This window comes from Elephas maximus, chromosome 2 (genome assembly GCF_024166365.1).
Source record: "Elephas maximus indicus isolate mEleMax1 chromosome 2, mEleMax1 primary haplotype, whole genome shotgun sequence".
Classification (NCBI taxonomy): Eukaryota; Metazoa; Chordata; class Mammalia; order Proboscidea; family Elephantidae; genus Elephas; species Elephas maximus.
In genome coordinates this window covers 6,792,456-6,807,987 of record NC_064820.1, presented here as the reverse complement: position 1 = coordinate 6,807,987, position 15,532 = coordinate 6,792,456, and the positions used below count along the sequence as shown (strand labels likewise).

Genomic DNA, 15,532 nt, shown 5'->3' with positions numbered 1-15,532 from the left:
TTTCCACGAGGAGTGACCTTGTGGAGCGATCGGGGTAGACGCCTTTGCCGCCCAACTTATCCTCCTTCCTCACGGTCTTTCTTTATAAGTTAGCATTTTAGCTGTCTGTGTCAGGGATTGAGAGTCTCCACGTTAGTACGTTTTGTTTATGGCTGAACTCCCACCTCTCAGGTGCTGATATTAACACACATACATAAAGGCACACTGTGCGCACTTAAACATCTCATCCCTAAAGTAAGCGTGTCCCAACCTCTCCCTCAGGATGTTTTTAATACTTGCCCAATAAGGATCACTTCATGTACTTCTGTGATTGGGAACCGGCTTTGTTTTATTTTCTTCTGTTTCTCCCTCAATTGAACACACAGAAATTAGAGTCACTGTTTAGAAATATTTTAAATGAGACATCGATTCTCCGTAGTCTCAGATCTGAGGGCCTTAGGGGCCATCTTGTTCAGCTCCGCTTCGTCTCTGTCACCACAGATCTTTTACTTACTTTTCCTTCGCTGCATCTTGGACAAGCTGCTGGCTCTGCAGAATTATCACTGTTGAGATCTGCTAAGTATTAGAATGCTCTCCCATTGTGAACTGGCGTTTTTCTCTGCGACGGTTGTTCACCCTGCGGCTCACACAACACAAGGTTAATCTGATTTCTGCATTACAGCCCCTTCGACACTTGTAGTTATGACTTTTAAGTGTCTTTGGAATTTAATTAAAACTCAGAGATAACACCATTTAAGATTAGGTTAGTGTTTGAGAATGAGTTACACAAGTAAGTCTTACAAATAGATTGCAGTAAGGAATATAATATCCCTGAATGATTTTGTTACTAATCAGAAAATTTGCATTCCTCCTCAGAACACAGACCTGGTTTCAAAGTAGACACGCTTCATTTCTCTGGAAATAACCCGAAACGCACTAGGAGTTGGGTTAGCAGACAAGGCAGTGATTATTGGAGACTGACCAGTATGGGCATTCAGAGGGGCGGGAAGCCCCAGGCCTTCTTAGGAAACCAGAAGTGGGGGTGAGCAAACTGTGCTCGGCAGGGCCTCTGAAAACCACTGGATCTGATTCCTCTGATCGAGACACCCTCATGAACAAGTAAGGGAGGCAAAAGAGCCAGAGATGGGGTCTCCACCAGTCAGGGACCTCCGTATGCCTGGGCGTTCTGATTTCCAAAGCAGTTTCTCTCACGGACTTAGAATAGAAGTACTTACTTTGGGTACAAAACCAGGGGGGAAGAACTCAGACTCGGTGCCATCAAGTCGGGTTAACCCGTAGAGACGCTGTAGGGCAGAGTAGAACTGTCCCATAGGGCTTCTGAGGCTGTAATCTTTACGGACACAGACTGCCATATCCTCCCGAGGAGCAGCTGGTGGGGTCACACTGCTGACCTTTTGGTTGGCAGCCGAGCACTTAACCACCGCACCACCAGGACTCACTTTGGGCTAATTCATTGAAAATGGCAAAATCTTTTGGGGAGTTAAAAAGAGCAGGAGAGATGTTTTATGTCTATAAATATATATGCTGACTTAGATAAAATAATCTCTGACATTTTCAAAAGGATGAGATATTTTTTGAAGTTACACTTCAGACTCTGCTGTGACTTGCTGCTGTGGTAGCTCCCTGTTAGGTCTCTCTTGTAATGCAAGAGAGGAGGGTGGGAGGGCATGTTTGTGGGCTTGGCTACCTTACGCCACAGTGGGAGCTGTCTCTGTTTCTAATGAAAGGCTTGCCTGACACAGGGTTGTCCCCTGGTGACTTGCTAAGTGTCTTTTTCAGCTAGGTTTCATAAACCTGTGGTTTATAGTAAAATTTGCCAGGAAGTTTTTTTTTTTTTAAAAAAAACACAGATTTTCAGGCTCCAGCCCCGAGATTCTGATGTGGGCCTCCTCTCCAAAGCCCTGCAGGTGGTCGGGGGGATGGGTGGGCTTGGGGAGTGCAGATGGCACCATGAAGATGGCGGCAAATACGTGTTTGGTTTAGATGTTACACGCACAAACTGCACAAGATCTGTAAGCACTTTCAGATATATGCCTTAGAAGTGACCCATTTGTGGACTAAGAAGAATGTGCTCATCGTTTACCTAAAAACAATATACGATTGTAGGGAGAAACCGTCACTGGCGATTTTAGTCAAATTCCAGCTAGTTGATTCTTTAACTCTTTAAGTTTCTGGTTGTTGAAAAGTGGCCAAATAATTTGTAATAATTAATAATTATATTATTTAGAGTGGACTGGGCAGGGTTTGATTTTGTTGTACGTAGGGTTGCTATGAGTCAGAACTGACTCAATGGCACCTAACGCCAACAATGTTAGAGTGACATCTATATACTTATATATTAAGAATGATATATAATGCAGCTATACATTATTGTTATAAAAATAATTGAGAATAATGTAAAGTTAATAATATTATCTATTAAAGTGATAACACCAAAATATATGACTGTAAGCTGACTCATTAGCTGGAGAGTAAATGGGAGTATGTAGTAAGGTATCTATACGTTTATATGTGACAGACTGACTTGATTTGTAAACTTTCACTTAAAGCACAATAAAAATTATTTAAAAAAAAAAAAAAAAAATGAATGTAGCTGAAAGGTTGGCCAGTTAGACAAAAAGCCAGGAGGCCAGCGGCCAGTGCAGGATAGGCCAGGAGTGCTTTGCCTGGCTACCTCATGGTGCTGTGGTCCATATGCCCTGAGGTTGCACAGTGGGAGGGTGATGAGGGCGGGGTTGCCGGTGGAAGGTCCAGGGGCACGGGGACGATGCAGCCAGCCTGCTATTTGTATGGACTTGCTGGAATCCTGAGACTGCATTCCAGTAGGGTTGGGCATGCAGACACCCTCCCTCACACACTTCATTCCATCTAGGGGGCAAACTGCCTCCAAGAACAATCTCTGTGGGTGAGCCTCCTTGTAGATTCTGAGGCAGACGTTGACTGAAGAATTTCGTCAGTCGTGGAATTGGTAGGCCGTGGTTTAATAATATTGCCTGAAGTCACACACTGCCTCCATTCATAAAATAATTTTTATTCTTAGTTCCAGTTTTGTAAAATTGAATTAATGAGATTTTTTTACTTCATGAAGTATTACTGGGAAATAAGCTTTCTGCCGAAACTATTTAGTGTTATCCAAGTTGGACTGAGGTAAAAGTAAAGTAAACCACCATCGCTGTTAGTGAATGGTCATACATAATTATTAAGTGGGGTTTGTTCTTGCCTACAGGAATGTTAAAGTATCAGAGACCATTTTGTGAAATGCTTGGATTGCTTTAGGTTCATAGGAATGTGGAGGAGTGACGGCCTAATCTAGCCCACTCCTCATTTCATGAAGAGCTCTGGACATGCTAAGCTCTTGTTTGAGGCCACGTAGTAGACAGACATTTGCCTCCTACTGGATCCAGTGGGATGCAAAGCCATGTGATACCAAGTTTCTGACCCAAAGTGCTTACGTCCTGGCTAGAATGATAAGGCGTCCTAGTATTTACTGGGACACCAACCAAACCTACTGTTGTCGAGTCCATTCCGACTCAGCGATGCTATAGGACAGAGTACAACTGCCCCATAGGGTCTCTAAGGCTGTAATCTTTATGGAAGCAGACTGCCACATCTTCCTCCTGTGGAGTGGCTGGTGGGTTCGAACCACCGAGCTTTAGGTTAGCAGCCAAATGCTTAACCACTGGCCACCAGGACTCCTTTACTGGGACACCAAAACCAAAAACTCATTGCCGTTGAGTCGATTGCGACTCATAGCGACCCCATAGGACAGAGTAGAACTGCCCCAAAGAGTTTCCAAGGAGCACCCGGAGAATTCAAGCTGCCACACTTAACCACTATGCCACCAGTGTTTCCAGCTGGGACACACACCCTGGGAAAACACTGTTTCTCACATGTCAGATTTCTGTGGGCAGATTGAAGTAGCCATTCCTTGTAGACTTCTTTCTGTTCTCTTGCCAGTTCTTTCATCTTTTCATTGGATTGTCTCAGCTTGCCCTTCCCTAGGCAGAGCTGAACCTAACACCTTGGAATAAAAGTTCTGATCTTCCAACCTGCAGTCCTGCTCACCTTCCCCCCAGGCCACAGCTCCTCTTTCGATGATGCTCCGCTGCTCTGTGTAGCCAGCAGCCTCTGACGTTGAGATGAGTGTCCTGACCTGGCTGGCTTGCCATCCTGGACTGACTAAACTCCCGTGGCCAGAGGGCGTTTCTTCATCTGTTCTGTAACTTGTCTCTTTTCTTTTGGCATTTCATCGTATGTATGAGCATTTTCCCAATGCCATCTGAGATTCATGATTTCCTCTCATCTTACCCTGGATAGCTCCATTAATTGAAATGGCTTACAAACTCCAAATTCATTAAGCACTTTTAATTGAAAGAAAGGGAGCCATTGTCATTTATTATCTGGAAGCGCCTTCCCCTCCCAGAGCTGAAGGAGCCTGTAGCTGCGTTATTCTCCTGTCCATCTCGCTGACAGTTAGCATCTCAGAGGACAGACCCCATGACATGCCTTAGCTGTTGGAGCTCATGGCACAGAGATACTCACAAGTGATCAGTACCTGGAAGTCCCCATCTCTGATGTGAATACTACTTTCATCCTCATTGAAGCCTGTCCAGGAACTTTCCAGAGGCTACAGTTTCACCCTGCAGTAGGGGTTACCCAGCTATTTCATCAACAAGCATTTACTGAGTGTCTGCTACGTGTCACAGCATTCAGGTGCACGTAACTAGCGCTGAGCTACTTCCCATCGGAAATGCAAAGTAAGAAAAGTTCCGCATCTTCCCCACCTTCAAACAGACATGATGCTCCTGTACTGAATTCATGTCTGTGCCTGTGGGGTGCTTATAAGGTGGACACAGTGACCGTGACTACAGCGTTGTTGTAAAATCACAGGAAAAGAACTTGCCTAAAAGCATATCCAAGGACTGTCCCGGCACCTTTCTCCTGTGTAGGAGAAAGGATGGAAGAGGGTATGGGCCTGGTCTTGGTGAAAAGGAGAGAGAAGTCTGCTTGGATCCAGCTGACATCCACAGGAGGGGCGCTGGAGTGGAGGAGGGCCTGGAGCCAGCTCATGTCCACAGCAGGGCAGCTCACATCCACAGGAGGGGCCCTGGAGTGGAGGAGGGCCTGGAGCCAGCTCATGTCTGCAGGAGGAGCGCTGGAGTGGAGGAGGGCCTGGAGCCAGCTCATGTCCACAGCAGGGCAGCTCACATCCACAGGAGGGGCCCTGGAGTGGAGGAGGGCCTGGAGCCAGCTCATGTCTGCAGGAGGAGCGCTGGAGTGGAGGAGGGCCTGGAGCCAGCTGACATCCACAGGAGGGGCGCTGGAGTGGAGGAGGGCCTGGAGCCAGCCCACATCCACAGCTGAGCCTCAGAAGTGGAGGAAACATCTGGAGAAGTGGGAGCCTCAGAAGTGGAAGAAATATCTGGAGAGGTGGGACGAGAGGAATATTGCCGTCCTGCTTCGTGAGCCTGTGGTTGAAACTGGTTGCCCAGGATCTGTGTCAGCGCTTCTCAGACCCTCTGGTCTTGGGACCCCTGTGTACTCTCAGAAGTTATTGAAGACACCCCCCTCCAAGAACTTTTGTTAACTCCAGATTATATCTTTCCATATTCACTGTATTAGGAATTATAACTGAGAAATTTTTAAAATGCTGTTGTAAATTTTAAAATAACAATAGTAAACTTATATGACATTTTAATGAAAAAACCTATTTTGAAAACAAAGGAAAATAGAGGAATGGATTGCATTGTTGCACGCCTCTGTAATGTCTGGCTCAATAGAAGTCTGCTACAGCACATTATTTTGGTGGAAACACATGAAGAAAATGCAGCCTCACACAGATACAAAATTGGAGAAGGGAGGGCTTTGTTAGTACCCTCGTCAGGTAATTGTGGACATATTCTCTGTTACTACAGTAAAGCTAAACAAGTAGTGGTTTCTGTAGTAGTTTCAGTGTGAAACGCGAAACATTTTCTGAACTTGTCATACTGTTACCCTATAAAATCCCTGGGGCCAGCCTGCAGATCTTCTAAATGTGGATGATATCGGGAAAAAAACACGCACTTATGAATATCACCGATCTCATCAGAGACGTCTAAAGTATTGGAAAGCTGCGAAGCTCAGGGTGGCTCACAGTTTTCCCAAATTCAGATTTTCCTTAAAAGCTCAAATTTAATCATTGCAACCGTGATAAATTTCCTTGAGATGACAGGGTCACTTCATTTTTTTTTTTTTCTGGATTCTACTATTCTTTTCTGTATTTTTTTATTACACTTCAGATGAAGGTTTACAGAGCAAACTAGTTTCTCATTAAATAATACATACATTGTTTTGTGATATTGATTGCCAACCCCATGACATGTCAACACTCTCCCTTCTCAACTTTGGGTTCCCTATTGCCAGCTTTCCTGTCCCCTCCTGCCTTCTAGCCCCTGCCCCTGGGCTGGTATGCCCCTTCAGTCTAGATTTGTTTTATGGGCTTGTCTAATCTTTGGCTGAAGGGTGAACCTCAGGAGCGACTTCAGTTCTGAGCTATAAGGGTGTCCAGGGGCCATACTCTCCGGTCTCTGTCAGACCAGAAAGTCTGATTTTTTTTTGTGTGTGAGTTAGAATTTTGTTCTACATTTTTCTTCAGGCTTTGTTCATTTTTGAAAGAACGTCTGCCGAGATCTGAGTAGCCATGACTTATCAGTCATTCTTTCATGTAAACATGGTGTCCACGGAAAAGGTGGCAGGTCCCCTCACCACTCACCAGGACACCTGGTGACTTGTTGGGCCTCAGCAGTGCTTGGTGTTCACAGCCTGTCTCACCACAAAGGACAGTGACAGGGCTTTGGGCCAGGATTTGGTATGAATCACTGTTAACTGCTTCATCCAGCACGTGCTGAAGTGAAGGTGGTGTTTTGACTGTGATCGCGTGACAAGGAAGAACGACTCGGGGTCAGTGGCACCGCTGATGCCTGCTGAGGGCCAGTACGTTGCCTCCCACCGCCAGTCCACATCTCAGCACTGAGCAGAGGGCAGAAGACCTCTTAGTTCTTGTGGACGTGGTTTTCACCTTGAGGACTCCATGGGGTCTGTGTGCTTGAGAAGTGCTGATGTATTTTACAGCAAGGGTTGCCAAGTATTATACCAAAAATATGGTTTTTGATGGGGCCTTAGTTTTATAATTGATCTATTAATCTAATAAAAGTTAGCCACCTGACATTTGCCCTCCTGAACCCATCCTTCTAAATCCCATTTAGCTCAGCAGGCACAGTGGCACACTGCCCTGGACAGATTCTGCCGTGTGCATTGGCTCGTCGTTGAAAGATGAAGGATGCTGCTCCCGTGTTGTCATCGTTTAACCTCCTCACTTAAAAATAGCCATCCATCCATCTGAACTTCGGTCAGATGTGAATCAGGTTTAATTTACATAATCTCACAACAAAAGAAAGCCAATTTTAATTCTCCTGAAAAGTTAATCAGCATTTAACCAAAGATCATTTACATTTTGGTTTTTTAATTTCTCCCCTAGGTCGTTTAGGCCAGCTGGGTTTGAAGGAAGGGTTTCCATCTGCTGTGAAGAATATCAGTGCAGTTATTGGGATGTTCATACAACATGCTCAGGATGAAGGTAAAACCTGTTTATAAAGATGACTTTTCAGGCAGCTGCTTCTCCACTCGCCTGGTAGGTCAGGGAGGAAGATCTGCGGACTGCAGTCACCTCTGTGGTTCAGCAGTCACACTTGATGAGCCGTGGGCGCTGTGGTGGTGTCGGTTTAAATGGTGGTATCTGTCCTGCTTGGACGGGGCATGGCCAAGGGCGAGGGCATTCATTCTTTGTCGCTGGGCTCACTGGCACTAACTCTCCCTCGGGGACTCCGTCTGCACCCCTCCTGGTGCTGTCCTCTGCAGTCTGCAGAGTCCTCCGGTGAAGTGTTGTGATGACCTGCTGAGACCACACGTGTGGAGTGCGTGGTGGGCACAGCAAGGTACTAGGCCTCACTGAATTCTTGTCATTGAGAGGAAACTGTGAAACCTGGAAACTGGTGAACAAGCCTTGTTGGCGTGACCGCCATTATAAGTTACATATTGTGTAGCGTGTAATTTTATATTGTCTTAGTCTTGTGTGTGAAGAGCCTGATTGAAAGTAACCTGTAAAAGTGATGACTCTAGCTTCTATTTTAAATATTGTGCAGTTGAGGAATAGTGTAGTGAAACAGCTCCCCCTACCTTTTCTTGAGCACTGAGCTGTGCCCAAAATCCTTGTAACACGGTAGATTCTTTGTCTCCAGCGTTAGGCATGAGGCTTGCCATGTGAGCTGAACGAGAATAGTAGGAACGTGCACTTCTTGAAATTACTTCTTTGACTTTGGATGGCTACCAAGCAGTGCACATCTTCCCAGCAAAAATGGACTCTTGTACGGTCTAGATTTTAAATTGATTATAAAAGATGTTAGCCAAAATAGTGGCTAATAGATTGCCTTGCCAGTTGAAGCAGGCTCACCTACTGTGATCCAGGGTGGCGCCTCCGAGAGGCAGCCTGCTTGCCTCCCGTGTGAAGGAGCAGGAGCTGATTCAGGCCTGCTGTGGGTCAGGCTGTGTGCTGGGCACTGCTCTGCAGCTCACGCTGAGACAGAGATGGTCCTCTAAGGCCCATGGCATTGACTTTACCTTATAGATAAGAAAACGAAAGCCCAGAGGGAGGAAACGTTTGCTTAAGGTAAGGAGCTAGTGGAGCCCCTGAGTGGTGCATCTGTTAATGTTCTCAGCTGCTAACCCAAAGGTTGGCGGTTCAGGTCCACCCAGAGGTGCCTCAGGAGAAAGGCCTGATGACCTCATTCCACAAAATCAGCCATTGAAAACATTATGGAGCACAGTTCTACCCTGACACACATGGGGTCACCATGAGTTGGAATCGACTCAGTTGGCAACTGGAATTGAAAGGAGCTAGGAATCACCATGCTGGCTTTGTTTTCCCAAGTCTGTTGCCACAGCCGTGGCTCTTTAAACAGTGCCACATGTACCTGTAAGGGGGATCTGGAACATAGAGTTAATGGTAAGTTATAACTAAACAAGTCCTCAGTAAACTTAGGCCCAAGTTAATGGCAAGTTATAACTAGACAAGCCCTCAGTAAACTTAGGCCCAAGTTAATGGCAAGTTATAACTAGACAAGCCCTCAGTAAACTTAGGCCCAAGTTAATGGCAAGTTATAACTAGACAAGCCCTCAGTAAACTTAGGCCCAAGTTAATGGCAAGTTATAACTAGACAAGTCCTCAGTAAACTTAGGCTGAAAGAAAAGCATTATATTCAGTATATGAAGTTTGGTGTGAGGACAGCTTTCATTTCCAAAGTCCATTTATAGGCACTTCCAGGAGAACATTTAATAGGGTCATATATTTGATGAGTGTTTTCATATCTACGTTTTATTATAACTTAAATATGGGATTATGGCCTTCCCAGAATTGCTTTCAGAGGGTGGTGTTGGTTCTGAGAGGTTGGGGAGCTTTGAGCCAGCACTGGGAGATTGGTTGGAGCCTGTATTCTTTCTTCTTTTTTTATTTGTTTTCTATTTGTAGATGGGTCTTAAATTTTTTTTTTCCTTATATTTAACTTTCATTACTGGCAGAAAGCATTCCATAGTTGAAAGCTGTTTTAATAGATTATAAAGTTAAAATTTTGAATAAGCACTATTTCCCTGTGTGATGACTTACTTGAAAATGCTTTTCAGATATACCATGGGGCGTACAGTTAGCAGCTGTCTATGCGCTTTGTGACTTGAGTCCCAGCAATCCCACAGAAATATCCAAGATCCTGGAAGCCTGGCGGAAGGAGGCCTCCCAGAGCGTCCCAGCTGCGATCGTTAGCTATCTGGAGGAAGCTGGAGCATTATGCACGGAAGAGCACAGCTAGGCCCAGGGGTGTCCCTGTGCCCCGAGAAGTGCCTTCACAGCATCTGAATGCCCACACATCACTGAGCTCTCAGATCTAAACAAAGGTTTGAAAAGAAAGGCATAAAAGAGAAAACACCAGAGAGAGAGTCCTCATTGCTGGGCAAGGAAACAGGGAGGGACGAGCAATTTACTGTCTGCTGGTCCCCTGGCCGCACACATTTCACAGAGGCTGCTACCATCCACGACATGGCCCGGCTTACTGTGTCGTGGTCAAATGACAGAAACTTGAACTTAGCCCTTTTGTGCTGCAGAAAGTGTCCTTTTAGTGGCTTTTTAAAACTGAGTGACATTTTATAATGAATTTAATAATATAAAAATGTGATTTGGTTCCCAAGCTATTTTTGGACTCTGCACTCACATGATTGTCTAGAAAAATTAAATCTGCTAGAAAAGTCTTCTGTCTTCGCTAGAAATGGGCTACCAAACTCCTTCCCTAGTGTCCTGATCAGAGTGAAACATGAGCCCCCCCTCAGCAGAAACCCTCTGTAGCGCATCTCTCCTGTCTCTGAAGTTCCTTAGAAATATTTAACACGTGTGGGGAGGGGGCCCTGATGAGTCCCAACTCTCTGAAGGTCTGTGTCAGTGGCATGTACATAAGAGATTCAGAGACGGTCCAAGCAGTCTCTGTGTGCCGTGTACATATGGGTCAGTGCTATAATGTGCTTCACATTGGAAGATATTCCTCTTTCGGAATTTTGTATATACAAAATGGGTTTAATAACTCACCGTGGTCCTGATTTGTCTTATATTCATTTCTTAAAAACTCTGTGTTTTTTTGTAATAAAAAAATAAAAGGGAACCGTGTACATTACTGTCGTGGTCAGCAGAGTGACACCGGCATTGCGTCTGCTCTGACACACATGAAAGAGAGTTGCTGGTGATACAGGCATCACGTTGTCTGCATTTAAGCAGTTCTTAGTGTTTTCCGAGATATGCCTTAAATGCTATAAAATACCATTAAGTGATCGGTCTTCCAGTTGGAATTTTTGTCTCTTTACAGTTGGTGCCCTTTAAAAATTACATCTGGCAACTATTTTGTTACTCCCTCATCATGTTTTTTAACTATAATGAACATAACTGAAATTTATGAACAACTCTGTCTTGCCCTTTTTGGAAGCATCCTGATATATTTATTCATTCAACAAATGTTTACCAAGTGTGTGCTCTGTGCCAGGTACCTCGTCGGGACCGGCTATTACAATGGTGAATGAAGCCGGCGGGAGCCGAGTTCTCCAAGAAGCTATGTTCTGTTGCTAGAAATCCTAAACAATCACCCCAGTAATACAGCCATCTTGAATTTGCTTATATTGGTCAATGAAGGGTTCTGAGGAGGTAACCCCTAAGCCAGGACCTGAAAGTGGCGGTGGGCGGGAGCCAGCCATGGAACGCAAGGAGTGTTCCTCCACAGGAGGTAAGTGCTCCGAGGGAAAGACCCTGACTAGTGCTGGAAAGGGCCTGTGCCAGAGGTCGGGCTGCAGCAGTCACGGGCTGGCCACTCTGGACCTGGATGAGTGAGCCATTGCACTGAGTGGACAGGAGGCTCCTCCAGGCGTCTGAGAAGAGCTGTGACGTGACACGGAAGTTCCGCGTGCTGTCGTATGACAGAGATGGGAGGAAAAGAGGTGAGGTTGGGAGGTGGTGCAGTAGGCGCAGGTGAGAGAGCAGAACAGACAGTGCAGACGACAAGGGTGAGTCAGATTTACAGTCTACCCAGGAGGTGCAAGCAGTGCAACTTTACCGAAGGGGAGGGGAAAGGGAGGAATTCAGGGAAAGCCCCAGGTTCCTGAGGGGCACAGGTTGGGGACTGGTGTGAATTCCAAGCATTCCATTTGGGATGTGGGAACCAGGAGACACTAGCAAAGACAGCCAAGTGGAGGTGTTAGGTCAGAGTCGGGTTCAGATGAGATCTGGCGGAAGTGTACACGGTGTATGTGTGAGCACCCAAGGGGAGATGCCTGCCCCCAGTAACTACCACACTGAGGTGGTGTGGAGGAGGAGCAGGCAGGGCTGGCCGTGTGCTTAGGTGACCTCTGCAATGTGTCATCACCACTGGTGACGTACCTGAAGGTCAGCAAGGTGAGGGGAGGAGTGTGGATTCACTGTCCTGTGACATGGCAGGGTTTCCATTAAGGCTGGGCTGACAGGGATGGTGACGGAGCGGGAGAGAAAGCAGGCCTCCACACAATGCCTAGGGAGCGCATGTGTCTTATGCTTCAAATTTCCTAACCTCCACAGTTTCTGATTTCGAATCTTTAGTGGAGAATAGGTACCCCTGGTAGGTATTTTCGGCAGTCTGAGCCCCAGTGGTGACCACCGGTTGAGGTACCTATGGACGCCACAGGGCTTCTGAGTACCGTGGTTGAGCTGAGGGGCTTGAAGTTGGCCAGCTCGGCCCCTGAGATTGGGACAGTTCCTAGCCCTTACTAAATTTGACCTCTGGTACTCAAGCAGAACATTGTAGAGTTTTATTGTTTATAAAAAAATGGGTGAACAAAAAGGAATGTGACTACTCGGTGTGGCTCAAGCCATGCCCCGTCCAGTTTTCAGAGCTGCACTTATCCAGAACGACCACACCAAGGCCGGGACCCTGCTGGGTGACGATGGTGCGGGGGGCCCATGGAGTCCGTATGGTGGCCAAAGGGGCGAGCAGGACAACGACAGTGGTCAGTGATCACAGTGCTGTGAGTTCTTGGCTTTTCATTCCAAACACAGAGCACAAAAGCAGCCTAGCACACTTGTGGTTTTCCACACAGAGAGCTTTGTTACGTGGCTTCATTTGTTGTTTATGGCCAGATGTCACAGCATAACTCAGCAAATTTGATTTTAAATGAGAAACAAAATTTGGTACTTGGAAAAGGCTGCCCTGTGTCCACAAGAGGGTGCTCTAGGCCTGTCCACAGCCACATGGAGCCAAGGCAGGCACCTTAGTCCACTGTTACCCAGGTGCCCTCACTTCCCTCAGGGAACATGTTTCCATTCATAGGTTGGGTGTTGAAGGAGTTAGTTATTGCCTAGATCCATTTTCTAAAAGTAAATGGGGAAAATGGGTACAAAGGATGACATGTAAAGTTAACGTTATTTCAGGGCATGTTTTCTTAATAAATAGAAACACACATTTTTCCTGCCTAGACAAATCTTTCCCTGGTGATTTTTGAATGACCCCAAGGTTAAATGCTTTGACGAATGAGTGACAGGGTGGGCGGTGGGTATTGATAGTGGAAGGGACCATTCTGTCAGCGCTCACCTGATGATCCAGGCAGGTATACATCGATAATCCAATCCTTCTGCCCACATGCCACACACACGTTGTCCACATAACACCACTGATACATTCTCTCATACGGGACCATCTTGTGAAGAACCTGTCCTGTGACTGGAGCTCACTGGGCATCCTGTCAACCTCCCTGGTAAAGACTAAACATGTGCAAAGTTTTCAGGAGTCTTGAAATAAATCAGAGCCTTTTACATAAGGAATTTCCCTTCTTCCTTCCCAGACCTGATCTTTCTCAAAGACCCACGGTAAGCACGGCTGTGAAAGACCCAGGATATTCCTTTCTCAGACCCTAAAGAGAAGTTTGAGGAATACGTACCTTGCTAGCATGACATTTCCGTCAATATACTGGGAGATTTTTGAGCTGAAGAGCTGTCACTGGGTTGCCATCAGTGTGTTAAGCACAGATAGGTGATGGTTATTTGGTGCCATTGAGTTGGCTCCAACTCATAGCAACCCTTTGTACAAGAGAACGAAATGTTGCCTGGTCCTGCGCCATCCTCACGATTGTTGGTATGCTTGAGTCCATTGTGGCACCACGGTGTCAGTCCATCTCACTGAGGGTCCCTCTGTTTCTTGCTGACGCTCTACCAAACATGATGTCCTTCTTGAGGGATTGACCCTCCTGATGACATGTTGAGAGTGAGCGTGTCAAAGCCTTGCCATCCTCGCTTCTAACGAACACCCTGGCTGTACTTCCTCCAAGATAGATTTGTTTGTTTTCTTGCAGTCCATGGTACGTTCTTTACCAACATCGTAACTGAAATGCCTCAATTCTTCTTTGGTCTTCCCTGCAGTTAGGGAAATTCTCATAATGTAGGCCAAGGTGTCATTGAAGTGAAGAGCCAGTGGGAGTGCGTACAATTCAGCCCCTGGGTTCTGTGCACACGGCCCACCCTTCCCTGGCCTGAGGGAGCCCTGGGTTCTGTGCACACGGCCCGTCGTCTCATGAAGGACCCTGGGCTCCACTGAGCTGGAGCCGGCAGGGCAGGCCTGTCCTACGGGAAAGTCTGGGGGCTTCACTGACAGGCTCAGAGGTTTTCAAGTCCAAAGCATCCTTCTCCTACCCGGTGTTTCTCCAGAAAAAGGCTCGTATTCATCTCAAGCCTCGGAGGATGTTTCCATTATGATTTCCTAAAACCCAAACCAATGCCAGTTAGATTCTTAACGCCCCCCGTGATAAAACTGCAGCCAAACCTCAAATGAAGCACCATTTTGATTTTGAGTAGTAATTACATTTAGAAATAGATGATCGTTCTTTAAGAAGAAGTCCCAGAGAATGTTTCAGGATTTGAAATTCAGAGGCTTCAGCATGTCTCTGGTGAGGTTACCTTGGAGACTGCAGAGTCAGTTACTACCTGCCTGTCTGTTTATACCCTGTTTTGCTTCAGAATGGAGCCCTCATGGCACAGTGGTTAAGAGCTCGGCTGCTTGGAGGTTCACATCTATACAGAGCACCTTGGAAGAAAGGCCTGGAGACCTCCTCCCTAAAAATCAGCCATTGAAAATCCTGTGGAGTGACATTGTACTCTGACACACGTGGGGAGTGGATTCCAGGGGCAACTGGTTTTGCCTAAGGACATACTTAAGGCCATGTTGACTCTTTGGGCTAATGGAAGGGAACTGGAGATTAAGAAAATAATTGATAAGCATGTGATTCAGACTTGGTGCCCCTACAGGACGTGTGCAGTACTGGCTCTCTGCCTTCCAGGGGCTCCTCTCCCAACGCATCCCCCTTGTCAGAGCCCCGGCACCCATTCCCACTTTGGCTGGGACCATCAACCTCTAGCAGTAACCTACGGCTCATTTTTGTTCATAGAAAACAGCAGTCGTGCTTAGAGTAGCCCAAGGTCACACCTGGAAAGGAGAGCCATGCACACTCTGGACTTAGGAGGCCTCTGCCTTTAAATGCCAGAGAATGGTTTCAGGAGAAAGTGCTCTCCTTGACCTACAGCCATTGTTTTTACACCAATGCTTCCCTTTTGGGAGGAGAACATTGATGAGGACAGAGGAGATCCTTTATAAAAGGCATTCAGTCCACAGGGGTTTCTTCTGCCAAGTGGGCCCCTGCCTGCCTCACACCTCAGTCAGGGCCAAGGACGGTCCACAGGAAGGGGGGCCTGTGCCAGCCTGAAGAGCCCACTGCCCCATGGTGGCCCTGCCTCCCCCCATTGTGCCCCCACGGACCTATGACTACCGCACATTCCCACGGCCATCCCACGGCCCCACAGCCACCCCATGGCTCTTATGCCCACCCCACAGACACCCCACGGTCCCACAGGTGTGGGAAGCCCATCTCAACAACATCGTTCCAAGCTGCTTCT

The 15,532-nt window shown here is 46.7% G+C and overlaps 1 protein-coding gene across 2 annotated transcripts in view; it reads left to right on the top strand.

Annotated features, from left to right (window-relative positions):
- ICE1 (interactor of little elongation complex ELL subunit 1) overlaps positions 1–14,891 on the top strand; it is an 85,266-nt gene extending 70,375 nt beyond the window's left edge. For both annotated transcript variants that reach the window (XM_049860912.1, XM_049860921.1), the window contains 2 exons: positions 7,517–7,615; positions 9,715–14,891. In XM_049860912.1, the coding sequence (XP_049716869.1) occupies positions 7,517–7,615; positions 9,715–9,896 (281 nt within the window). In that variant the 3' untranslated portion in view covers positions 9,897–14,891. The remainder of the gene's footprint in view (positions 1–7,516; positions 7,616–9,714) is intronic.
- The last annotated feature ends 641 nt before the right edge of the window (positions 14,892–15,532 follow it).